The sequence below is a fragment of the Pantherophis guttatus genome, chromosome 6 (assembly GCF_059756535.1).
Source record: "Pantherophis guttatus breed Tessera chromosome 6, ASM5975653v1, whole genome shotgun sequence".
Taxonomy (NCBI): Eukaryota; Metazoa; Chordata; class Lepidosauria; order Squamata; family Colubridae; genus Pantherophis; species Pantherophis guttatus.
In genome coordinates this window covers 24,367,657-24,380,442 of record NC_142068.1, presented here as the reverse complement: position 1 = coordinate 24,380,442, position 12,786 = coordinate 24,367,657, and the positions used below count along the sequence as shown (strand labels likewise).

Below are 12,786 nucleotides of genomic sequence, written 5' to 3'. Positions count from 1 at the left end.
TGTTTGAATCCATACACACAGGCGCTCAAATAACTGTAGTGATACTGTGTTTCCCTGAAAATAAAACCCTGTCTTATATTTTTTTGAACCCTGAAATAAGCGCTTGGCCTTATTGCCATGAACTCAAAAGCCCAATTGGGCTTATTATCAGGGGATATCTTATTTTGGGGGAAATAGTATAAAGTTTTGGGGAAATGATATATACTCTGACGGTGAACTTTTTCTGGGTCTCTGCTACTGGAGATTTCAGCCGTTGTGTTGCCATTTAGAAAAAGGTTCCTTCTTTTTTAAAACAAAGGTAAACAAAAAACTTAAACAGTTGCAGTTTTCTTGACCTTGAAACATAAGAATAGAGGTAGTAGTAATTCATATTACAATATCTGAAAATTTACAAGATAGTTGAATTTCTAAGCACTCTTCACCAGGCAGAAGCAAATTGTTATGAGGCAAAATTGACAGGAAGAGGAGGAGGAAGGAAAATGTGGGTATGTTTGAGCTATGTTTGGACTAGGTTATATTTTTACATAGAGTGGAGAGCCAGGATACTTACTATCTACAGGGACGGTGTTGAATTACACCAGGGACTTTGAAATTGGATGCATTCAGGGCCAGGCATAACATCGTTCAATTCCCTGCTATTATTTGGCAAGTATAACTGGGCACTCTTATCCTTATGATACCAGCAAGATCAAGAAAATTTAACATGTCAAAGGACATCAAAACCTTTTACTAATTATATCGGAGAGAAAGGATTACTATACACCCATCTTTTACTGTCTGACTTAAATCACCTATACAATAACCAAAGCGGTTAAAATAAGGCAACAACTAATATTAAATGTAGTGGGACAATCTTTCTTTGAATTGTTGGATTTTATCTGGTTTTATCAATTTTATCTATTGCTGATCTCTGATTGTAAATAAAGAATCGGATTGGATTGGATGGAGATCATGGATTACCCTCAGCCAGGCCCAGATTCAATCCAAGTATCTTCAAAATGTCAAGGCTGACAAGGACTTCCTTAGATTTCTGTTGACAGTACTAGACCAGATAGACCAAATGCACATTTTGAATAGAGAACTATAAGATTTGTATACCAATGCTCAGGCTTGAGAAATTCATTTGCTTTGGAGTAGAGCCTAGAGCAGTGATGACTAACCTTTTCTGGATAGAGTGCCCAAAGCGCGCATGTGTGCCTGCGAATGTGCACGTGCCTGAACCCCCAAAATGCAATGAGCATGCAGACCCCATGCATGAGGCCCACCCCCACGCATGCATCCCTGCACATGCGTGTGCGGCCCCCTGCATAGGACCCACCCCTGTGCATGCGCGTGTGGACCCTTGCACATGCCCAACCCACCCACCCCGCACCTGCCTCACGCATGTGCGGCAGATACCTGAAGATGAGCTGGCTGGCGGGAGGCGGGTGCGCATGTGCGGCAGAGCTGAACTGGGGCAACGATTTGTGTGCCCACAGAGAGGGCGCTGCATGCCACCTCTGGCACGTGTGCCATAGGTTCACCATTATGGGGCTAGAGTGTTCACAAAAACAAGCCTTTTTAAAATGTTATTTTAAATTCCTAAAACTTCAGTGGTGGGGTTTTTTTGTGGGGGGGGGCAGCCTGTTCTAAAAATATGTCAAATTGTATAGTACTCAGAGCAACAGCTGCCAGTATTATTGTGGTGGAATTTAGGCATGTCTCTTGATTACCAGTTAAAATTTCAGTCAGATACCCCTCTTTCCAGTTGTATACACCATCCTAAATTTCCACTCAAAGACAAGGATATTAATGCAACATGGTGATAATAAGTTGTTGCACTGATGCTGGTGATACCCAGTGATATTTCATATAGATCCTGTAGTTTATTTCTGTGTTCTGTTGGTATGCTCTACCTGCCATTCACAGTTTAATCTGCTTCACTTGTTTATATTGAGTAAATAATTATCTGACTTAGTTTCAGCTATAAATTAAGGTTGCCAAGTTAGACCATGAATTGCTCAACCAGCAAGAGGAAACATGACTGGATTGATGTTTGAAAGTTAAGCTTTCCAAGTTTAACACTTTTCTTGCAGGTTAATTGTAAGGGAATATATATGAGAAGTTTTAAAATTCTGGAAAATTTTAGCAGAAAGTTATGACTACTGACTTTTAATACTGCAATAAATAACAGAACAGAATAAGAGTTGGAAAGAACCTTGGAGGTTTTCTAGTCCAATCCCCTGTTCAGGCAGGAAATCCTATATCATTTCAGACAAATGGTTATCCAATCTCTTCTTAAAAACTTCCAGTGTTGGAACATTTGCAACTTCTGAAGGCAAATTGTTCCACTGATTAATTGTTCTAACTGTCAGGAAATTTCTTCTTAGTTCTAGGTTGCTTCTCTTCTTGATTACTTTCCATCCACTGCTTCTTGTCCTGCCCTCAGATGCTTTGGAGAATAGTTTGACTCCCTCTTCTTTGTGGCAACCCTTGAGATATTGGAATACTGCTATCATGTCACCCCCAGTCCTTATTTTCATTAAACTAGACATACCCAATTCCAGCAACCATTCTTTATATGTTTTAGCCTCCAGTCCCCTAATCCTCTTTGTTGCTCTTCTCTGCACTCTTTCTAGAGTCTCAACATCTTTTTTACATTGTGGCAATCAAAACTGGATGCAGTATTCCAAGAGTAGTTTTACCAAAGCATTATAAAGTGGTATTAACACTTCACATGATACTATAGGTGGTTGATGCAGCCAGCATTCATTTGTTACTACTTTGAATGTAGAAGTATTGTGTTTTATTACTTTTAAGAGCTGAACTAAATTGTAGCATTAGAAAGTATATGTGTCTGCAATATCTTTCTCATGACATTTTCCTGCTATCCATGGAAGCTTTAAGCTTTTGCAACCAGTCATTAATAGCTACAAATGACTGGAGGGTAAGGAAGCTGCCTGAAGGAAACCAGCTGTTTAGTGTGATAGACAAGGTTGTGACAGAACTTAGAGGTCATCATTTCCAGTCTTGCTTTCCTGTCTAATGAGTAGAGGTATGATATTGGAACTTAACTATTGATAGTTGTTTCCCAGAAAACACATACTGTTCTGCTGAAAGACTATTTTATTGCAAGTTTATCCTTGACAGTTTACTTTTAATTGCTTCCTCTAATGTATAAATTGAGTAGTGTAAATGGAAACTGTGTCACCACAGCTTAACTAGCTTAGTTTAGGACTGATTTGGCTTGAAGACTTAATGAGCCTGGAAAATACAGGCTCTGGTATTTGGAAGTCATCTCCTGTTATCCTTCTTAGAATTTGATGATTTATAGTCTGGGAAACTGTTGCATGCTGTTGGTTATTCAATTTGCTGCTTGATCCTGTCTCTGGCATGACAATTAAAAGGTTACGATCCATGTTAAACTCTTACATAATCATTTGGTCCCAAGGTCGTATTATACTCCAGGATTTCGGTTGGAGAATTAATTTTGAATCTCCACCTCAGTTGAGAATTACTGAACTTCTTTCAGTACTTCAGTATTTGAATACTTTGAAAATCCAGCAGAAATATGTACAGGCTGATCTTAAATATTTTAGTGTTAAAGTAACTACTTAAATTCAGTAAAATCCTCAATGGACTCAAGTCTTTCGTCTTAATTTGAAAAATGTTCACCCCACTCACTAAATTACTTGTGCCTTTTCATCAATGTAAAACTAAAACGAGTGCAAAATAGGATGAATTCTCTTCAGCCTATTTCAATTTTAAACATGTTTTGGTTCTTCACATAATGCACAACTAGCTTGTAGAATTTGTAACCACAAAGACGGAAATTGATGTTTTGCTTAGGTTACATTAAAAAGAGATTAAATGATTTCATGGAGACTAGATGCCTATGAATTTAGAAGGAAAATGGGTTCACTCAAATATCCATTTTTCTACAAACTCAGGTCATTTTGTAAATTCTCAGGATTATATAAATTTGTGCATTACATCATTTCAATTCTGAGCGTGGGATCACTAAATGCCTGTCAACTTTCACATTGCAAAGAATGGTGAACTGCCAGTTGACAATGAAATAATTAAATAGGAAAACACCAAGAAGATGCAAGAGTGAAAAAATGAAATTGTCCAGTATTGGTTTAAAATAAGATGTTCTTCAGCATGTAGGCATTTTTCAGAAGGAAAGTAAGAAAAAAGGATACCATTTTCTACTCCCTACTTTCCAGCATTGTCATTGCTGATTTGGTGGTGGTAATCATAAACTTGAAACTTGACATATAATTAAAACTTCTTATCTAGTCTATTTTCAGCTCTGACTAGTAATTGCTCTCCATTATTTAAATACAGCCTTTTCATCACCTGATCCTTACTACTTTTAGCACAGCTATGGCCTGAATAGTACCATATGTCTCATCTTCCTTTCCAGATGAAACCTTTAGCAGGATTGTTCCTTTTGGCAGCTAGAGATAACAAACATTTTGCTATGGCTTCATGCTGTTTGTATCTACTTCTGTTACCTGGGTGCTGTAATAAAACTTCCACATTCACACGTCTTAAAATGCTTGCAACAAAATCAAAGCAAAATTATAGCCTTTTGTGCTGTATTTATAAATTGCAGCATCATAGAACTGTAGGATATAGGATGGTAACTTAAGACTGTTGTTCAGAACAGGAGCATTTCTTATTTTATGCAGATATTTCTTTCAGATCAGTTCATTAAAATAAAAGTGTACATTATTTTAGCCTGAGTTTTGAAGTATTACAGTCATCTATATTTTGCTGCTTAGTAGATGAAAAATACTTGGGTCTCCCCCATCACAGCATATACCATAGCTAGCTGATTTTACATTGTTTAATAGATTTGAGAAAGACTGGGCTTATTTGAGCTAATTTGTTCACAGTGATTAATGTTTACACTGTGGCAGCCAGCCAGGTGATCTAGATTATTTTTATGGAGAAACTTGCTGGATGTTTATTTTTAGCAAGTCTCACAGGAGGTGGCAGCACTAAAACAATTTTGGCTGATCTAAAAAAGTTGAGCAGGAATTTTCAGGGCTATAGACCAAATTTGGAAAATAAAAAATATGAGCTTGTATGAGGCAGTAGAAACAATTCTGCATTACTGCCTGGAAAGTAACATGGCCACTTAGTCATCAAGAACCAAGCTCTCCTTGTTTATCAAAGGGCAGATGCTTAAATTACTGTCTTTGTGTTCATATTATATAATTTGCTGCTGAAATGTAAGTCTGGCTGTTGTGCCACACTCTGAGAAGGAAGGTAACAAAAGTAATTTGTCAAAGTATAAGGGCAAGGATGGGAAGTTGAAATGGATGGAACAGGAACAGATTTTTCTAGTTGGGAGAACGGTCTCTTTCATAGATACCCTATGCAAGGGGCAAAAAGAGGTTTGAAATTTAAGAGCTTAACCTGGACATTTTGAGAGTTAGCTCTCCTGGTAAGAGGGAAACAACTGATATCTGATATATTTGTTATCGGAAGAAGAAACAGGTGGAAAAATCAGGCCTCCTATTTGAAAGAGAGCCCTGCATAGTTCATGCAGGAGAAAGAGATAGAAGAATCTGAACACTGATTTCACCATAACTAGGTCTTGAATTTGATATACGGAGTCATTGGAATTTTTTGTAGTAACTTCTTAGCCTTTCAAGAAATGAAATATCTACCATAACTTCCTAATTTATTGTGTTCTTGTTTAATTGGTTCCCATCAAGCTGTCAGGAGAAGCTTGACAAGGCTTTATATTTTGGGACTTTAAAGATGCTAGCTTTAGTAAACCAACAGGCATTCAGAATCTTCATTCTCCAACTTCGGATATGAATCATTGGCTCCCATGATTGATAAACAGTATCAAATCATAGGACCGAACAAGCCTAGATTCAGTGGGTAGGATTTTGAGTTTCTGAACTGACTCTTGCTTCATTTCATAGGCCATTAAGATAGGATATCTTGCTCTAAAACCCTCATCCCCTCAGTTGATACATTAATGGGTCCAGCAATGTTCTGAGCTGAAGCTGAGCTCATTCTTCAGCTTTTCTTGTCTTCTTGGTCCTCTGTTCAACTTATTGAAGCCCAGAACTCCTGTACAGAACTTCTTTTTGTTTACTATGTTTTTTTTAATCCTTCACCCCATCTTTAATCAGATTTTCCTATTACAGGTAGTCCTCGACTTATGACCACAATTGACACACTAAATGAAGTGTTGTAAGTCGAGGACTACCTGTACAACCCAAAGGGAATTCCATCAAGAAGAAGAAAAGGGTAATAAGTGCATTCTGAACAGACTTAGCTACATCTTGAGAAATGGGGGGAAAAACCACCTTAGGGAAGTTTTTTGTTTTTAAAATGAACATATGCCCAATCTAAAAGATAAAGAACTTATTGCCAACCATGATGAATGAAGCAACATTTCTGCTATATTTTTCATATGCCAAGAGTCAGATTTTTGATTTGGTGGGGCAAGTGGATGCAACCAATTGTTAATAACAAAGAATAAATGTTGTGATACTTCCTAGCTTGCAGTAAGAAGAGCGACACTCAGTAAGACCTTCACACCTGTACTGCTTGGAAGTGCTCTGAAGAATAAAGGGGTACAACCTCTATTGGATGCTGTTCTGGCGTATCTCCCAAATCCATCAGAAGTGCAGAATTATGCATTATTGAACCAGCAGTAAGTACTAAGAATGAATGGATATTGTATTTCTTGATATGGTTCCTCTTCAGATGGGATTGCATGGTTGGGAATCTGGGAATTTGTAATTCTAGCTCACCTGGGAGAGTACCAGATTATGGAAAGCTGATCTAGTTTTTATAGACCTTTTCCTAAACCAGGGGTCAGCAATCTTAAACGCTCAAAGAGCCACAAAGGTCCTAACCGGAAACTCTCCATTCAATTCTGGAGCCGACCGGAAGTCCAGTTCCTCCACCATAGAGACTCCTCCTAGTGCAACGTCCTTTTTCCCCTGCTGACTGGAAGTCCGGTTCCCCCACCATAGAGTCTCCTCCTAGCGTGGTGTCCTTTTTCCTCTTACTGCCCTAACCAAAAGCTCTATCAATTATGGAGCCGACCAGTGACAGAGCTGCAGCAGAGGAATGAAAGAGCCACATGCGGCTCCAGAGCTGCAGGTTGCTGACCCCTGTCCTAAACAAACATCACCGCCAATGACTATATACCATTACACCTTGGAGATGATCGATAGAAACTAGATAACGCAATTTGCTTTCTTATAGGATTTGGACTATTAATATTACTTAAACTAAAATATATTACTCCAGTTATCATTGACATTCATACATATAAAACTATTTTCCTATTCAAATTTTGGGGAAAGCTGCATTAAATTTCAAGTCAGTGTTAGGGCATTTGATGAATAAGGGGGTTAACCATTTTCCCAATAATGAAGATATATGCAGATGTTTGGAACTAGTAATGTTTTTTAAACACTATTTTCTCAGGCTCTGAGAAGTCCATGGCATAGAATCACTTACTACAATTCTTTGTTTCACAAAACCATTTTCCTAGCATAGAGACATGGTCATTTTATGATATCCCAGGGTATAGAACATTCTTCCCTGAGAAATGCCTACAAATTGACAGCATGATCTTGACTCTACCAGCTGCTCAAAGACTAAGAAAAAAAGTTAAGAGTCTGAAATTCCAGTCAGTATTGTAGTACCTATAGTTCTCTCTCTTTCTGTTGAACATAAACATGAGATATATCCTTAGATCTGTAGTACTGCAGAATTTCTCGCCTATAGATAGAGGATATGACTTGGATAGTTTAGCAGGAAATAAGGAGAGGCTAGATTTGTCACCATGTTTTTGTAAAAATAAATTTGAGATCCATTAACATAATAATATAACTTTATTGTCATTGTACGTGTAAACACAGTATACCCATACAATGAAATTCACTTAACACCCAAAGACCAGGTCCAACACACATAACAATCCCCAAACACCCCCCACCCACCCACCACAAATTCCCCACCCCTAAACCACCCAAACATCCACACAACAGACCAAGTAATGTCCAACAGCTCACTGATGGTGGCCCTTTAGTTCATTGTTAAGTGCACTGCAATTGTGGCTGATCCAGATTTAAAGCATGCTGTTGGCTGAAGCTTCAAAGTGGCCCCCGTTTAAAACTGAAGTGGCTACCACCGAAGCCTGGAAAACCCAGCCAAAATACTATGTTAAGAATACGTATACATTAGTTCTATCTGAACTAATAGATTCATTGGTGTAGCCTGTAGGTGGGGACAAATAAAAAAACTGGATTGCTGGTGGTTATTGATCTTAGTGATAAATTAGTGAAGACTTCAGATTGGATTGGATTCAGAATGTGCGGGAAGATAAATGCAACACCAGCCTTCATTCATTAAAGCAACACATTGGACTTCTGCTGAAGCCGTACCCTCCTGGAAACAGATGCAGCTGCTTTAAGGAGTGAAGTTCTGTATTTATACTCCTCTTTGATTTGAAGCAGCCCTTCTGAACCAAATCAAAAGCATTGCACAACCCATTCAAACAGCCGTATCATCTGCTGTTGCAATGGTAGAATAGAATAAAATAAAAAATTTTATTGGCCAAGTGTGATTGGACACACAAGGAATTTGTCTTGGTGCATACACTCTCAGTGTACATTAAAAAAAGATACATTCGTCAAGAATCATAAGGTACAACACTTAATGATAGTCATAGGGAAACAGTAAATATAAATCTTAAAGATACCAGCAACAAGATTACAATCATACAGTCATAAGTGGGAGGAGAAGGGTGATAGGAACATTGAGAAGATTAATAGTAATGCAGACTTAGTAACTAGTTTGACAGTGTTAAGGGAATTATTTGTTTAGCAGAGTGATGGCGTTCGGGAAAAAACTGTTCTTGTGTCTAGTTGTTCTGGTGTGCAGTGCTCTATAGTGTCATTTTGAGAGTAGGAGTTGAAACAGTTTATGTCCAGGATGCAAGGGGTCTGTAAATCATCTGCTGTAGCTAGTATAGATGAAGCTTTTTATAATAGTTCATCATTGGCCAAGAGAGTAGATTACATTAATCTTCCTGTGTTGATGTTCTTTCTATGAGTTACAATGTAAAGCACTTGCAGATGTGCATAAAATGAAGGCATTGTTTTGGGAGGGCATCTCCTGAACACTGGCTTTATAGCTTTTCACAGTTCTTTCAAATGCAGGATCTGTCAGACACTAGAATAACTGGTGTCTGTTGACAATGTTTCTTCCATACCATCTCCAGTTCTCTTACGTTACCATTGTCCAACTCCACAGAACCCGATAGTCCAAACTATATAGTGCTCAAATGCTAATTCTTCATCTTGCAGAGGTCTGCATAACTTGTGATAATGTGCATTAAGTTACTATGTACCTTAAAACTCCACAACAATAACGGATTGATAAAAATACTTTTAAAATACTGGCATTTAAACTAAGTTTTATTTTGCTAAAGGGATAATCCGGAAAAATCCAGGATTTTGCTAGGTTATTCCAGAGATGATTCCCTGCCATTTTTGGGCCTGGCATTTAAACTTGAGGTAAGTTTGCATTTTTTATTTAATAAAATAAAATATGCAATTATCAGAAAGGTATTTCCTCTATGAAAATCAGTGTGGCTGTTACACCTAGTAGATGTTTGATACATTACATTATCTGGAGTGAAAGTCTTACAATTCTTTTAACCTTCTGAGCTTTTGGTTTTTGCTACTTCCAGGCTGGACGTTTTGGGCAGTTGACATATGTTCGTGTTTATCAAGGGATGCTAAAGAAAGGTAGCTATATCTATAACACCAGGACTCAGAAAAAGACACGGGTACAAAGATTCGCCCGCATGCATGCAGACAAGCTGGAGGTGAGTGTGGTGTTAGGATATGCCATTTCCAATTTATGCAGACTTTTTTTCAGCAAGTGAAACTCTCCTCCTTAATAAACAGAAGTAACTCAGGATGCTGTTGAGATTGAGATACAGATTGAGTCTGTATCAAAGCAAGGATATTGAAGAGAAGAGTCCCTTATCTGCACAGTGGGGATTCGGTTCTTAAAACACTCACCTTACATTTTCTTTTCTAACTATGTGGAATATTCTCAGTTTCTCCTCTGGTCACTTCTGTCATAGAGTAATAAACAGCAAGTGTCCTGAAAGATGAGAACCACTTGGCTTTCCCTTGGTTGTCCCTTGCACCCTTGTTTTGGTTCTGATCAAAAGGAAGGACGCCTCCTTTTTCTAAACTACTCCCCATTGTAAATAATCTATTGTTTTGCATATATATTGTAGGCAAAAGAGATTCCAAAATGTAAAAACACAAAGGAAGCTGTATATTATGTACATTGTGTGGGGTGTAAAATTCTTTCGCTCTAATTTGCATAGTTGCCTTTTTGGTGCCTCAGTTGTTCTCCATGGAGAGGAATGATTCAAATACACTTTTATTTCTCAGCTGAATAGAGGAGGAAGAGGAAATGATTCATCAGAGAGTTGGCAAGAGCTTTGAGTTTATTTATTTAACATAGCTTCCTGCTGCTCTACAAAATCAGTTGATGCTTCATCAGTAATTGTCCTCTTTTTTCCAAGGGGAGTTCACTCTCCAAGAGAGTCTGTTCCATTGTCCAGTCTCCATTCAAAATATGGAGAAGTTGCCTATCTAAGAGTGTGACCCCTTGAAGACCTAAGAATTATCGTCTGCCTGGCTTGTTCTGTTGTGTCTTGTGCTTTCCCCAACCCGGATCTGTGCCAGTGCACTCTCCCCATTCTCTTCTTTGTGCCTCCCATTTTCTTTGCACATTAAATTAACAGAACAGCTTTCAAGAAATAGCAAATATCCATTGGAATGCAAGACCATTTTCATTTAAATTGCTGGGCCTTTACAAGGGAAAAAAAAGGAAAGAGGAACAACATTTATGTGGATAGAGGAGTGTAAACGTAAATTTAAGAATTATCTTGTACTTTTGGAAGTACAAATATAACCCATAATTCTTCATCTTAATATGTTACAGAGTAGGAGTCTCTCTTAACTTAGTTTATCTTGAAGACTTTGTTTCATGAATCCGGGATGGTAATTAACCTTTCCTTGAAATTGTTTTCTTTGTGTAAACAAACAGTTTTTCACCCTGTTGGGAGCTGTTTCCCATTTTTTTCAATCTTACCAGATTTTCTTCTAATAAACAGATCATTTATGATTGGCTGAAGATACCATGGCAGCCAGTTTGTGATCAGGCACCAACTCCCCATGGCAAATGCTTTCTAAGATGGCCCATAACAGGGTTTCAAAATGCGTAATGTACCCACTAGCCAAAATCATCCAGATTCTCCAATATAGCAGTACACTGTTTCATTGTTCTTGTGAAACAATGCACTTACCTATGTAAATGAATTTGAAATTCTGAAATTTTATTTCATGTTGAATTATGTAAGTTTATATATATGCTGTAAAATTAGTGCATATATATAATCTGTTTATTAAGGTTATTCTTTGCCAACACCATTTCATGCCACATGCCTAATATAATAAGTATCTAAAACATTGCTTTATTTTACTAGGATGTGGACGAGGTTTATGCAGGGGATATCTGTGCGATTTTTGGCATCGACTGTGCTAGTGGAGATACATTCACAGAGAAAGACAATATTGACTTTTCTATGGTAAGTTGTTAGCCAGACTGTTGCAGCTTTTTTTTGTTTAAGTTTTAAAAATTTGGTACCAGTTTTCCTCTATCTATAAATGTGAATTTTTCAAAAGAGATTTTGAACATTTCAAATTGTGTGTGTGGCGGGTGTGTGTCTTTCCAAAACATACATACATTTGTGTATGTGCATTTATCTATCAATATATTAGCTTGCTATTTACAAACTTTTAAAAACACAAGGCATAAATATATTAAGCTTATAGAAACAGAAGTTCTGCACTCTAGTCAAGTAGGAATAAGAAGAAACAAATCATGTAGAGTGACTCTTGCGTCTTTGTCTTAAAAACAGTTATAATAGTGTGTAGATGTTAAAGTATTTGATTAGGCCCAACGAGACCTACATTCAAATCCACCTTCACTCAAGGAAACTCACTGGATATCTTTGGACCAGCCACTCATGGGTTGTTGTAAGAGAAGGAGGAAATTCCTTATTGCAGGGGTCTCCAACCCCTGGTCTGTGGACTGACACTGGGCCATGGCATGCCAGAAACCAGGCCACACAAACAAGCGAAGCCCCATTCACAGTATGTAGGCAGCACCTGAAACCATGCCCCTCTGGTCCGTGGAAAAACCTCTTTCCATGGAATCAGTCCCTGGTGCCCACAAGGTTGGGGGCTACTGCCTTACTGAGCTCCTGGAGGAAAAGTAGGATAACTTAATAAGGTAAATATATAGATGAATGTAAACTGTGTTTATATATAGGGTAATATAACTTCCTCTAAAAGGAAAGTATTTGGATAGGCTGTTTCAGAAAACACTCCCAAGATTCGGAAAGAGGCTTGAGAGTTTTCTCTGAGCTCCTTGTGAAAGTAAGAGTGAGTAAACAAGGGAAATCTCAAATTATTCTGCTTATTCTATTATTCTTAGCCTTGTTTTTAGCTTTCCCTATATAATGAAGGAAGTTGGGAAGTAAAATCCTGGAGCATGCTCCCAGTGTCTCCTTTCTCCCTCTTCCCAAGCCTTAACTAAATTCTAGTAAATAAACATCACCGACACAGCCCCTGAAGAAATTAATCCATATCTGATAACAATTGAAATAGTTTATGAATGCTCTTAAACCAGTTAGGTTTCCCCTGTTATCAGCATATGTTCAGT

General features: G+C 37.9%; 1 protein-coding gene across 1 annotated transcript in view; it reads left to right on the top strand.

Moving 5' to 3' along the window:
• Positions 1–12,786, top strand: part of GFM1 (G elongation factor mitochondrial 1) — a 45,905-nt gene that overhangs the window by 8,713 nt on the left and 24,406 nt on the right. Inside the window, exons 7-10 of the mRNA XM_034439121.3 lie at positions 6,513–6,667; positions 9,464–9,548; positions 9,725–9,862; positions 11,546–11,647. Coding sequence (XP_034295012.1) covers positions 6,513–6,667; positions 9,464–9,548; positions 9,725–9,862; positions 11,546–11,647 — 480 coding nt within the window. The remainder of the gene's footprint in view (positions 1–6,512; positions 6,668–9,463; positions 9,549–9,724; positions 9,863–11,545; positions 11,648–12,786) is intronic.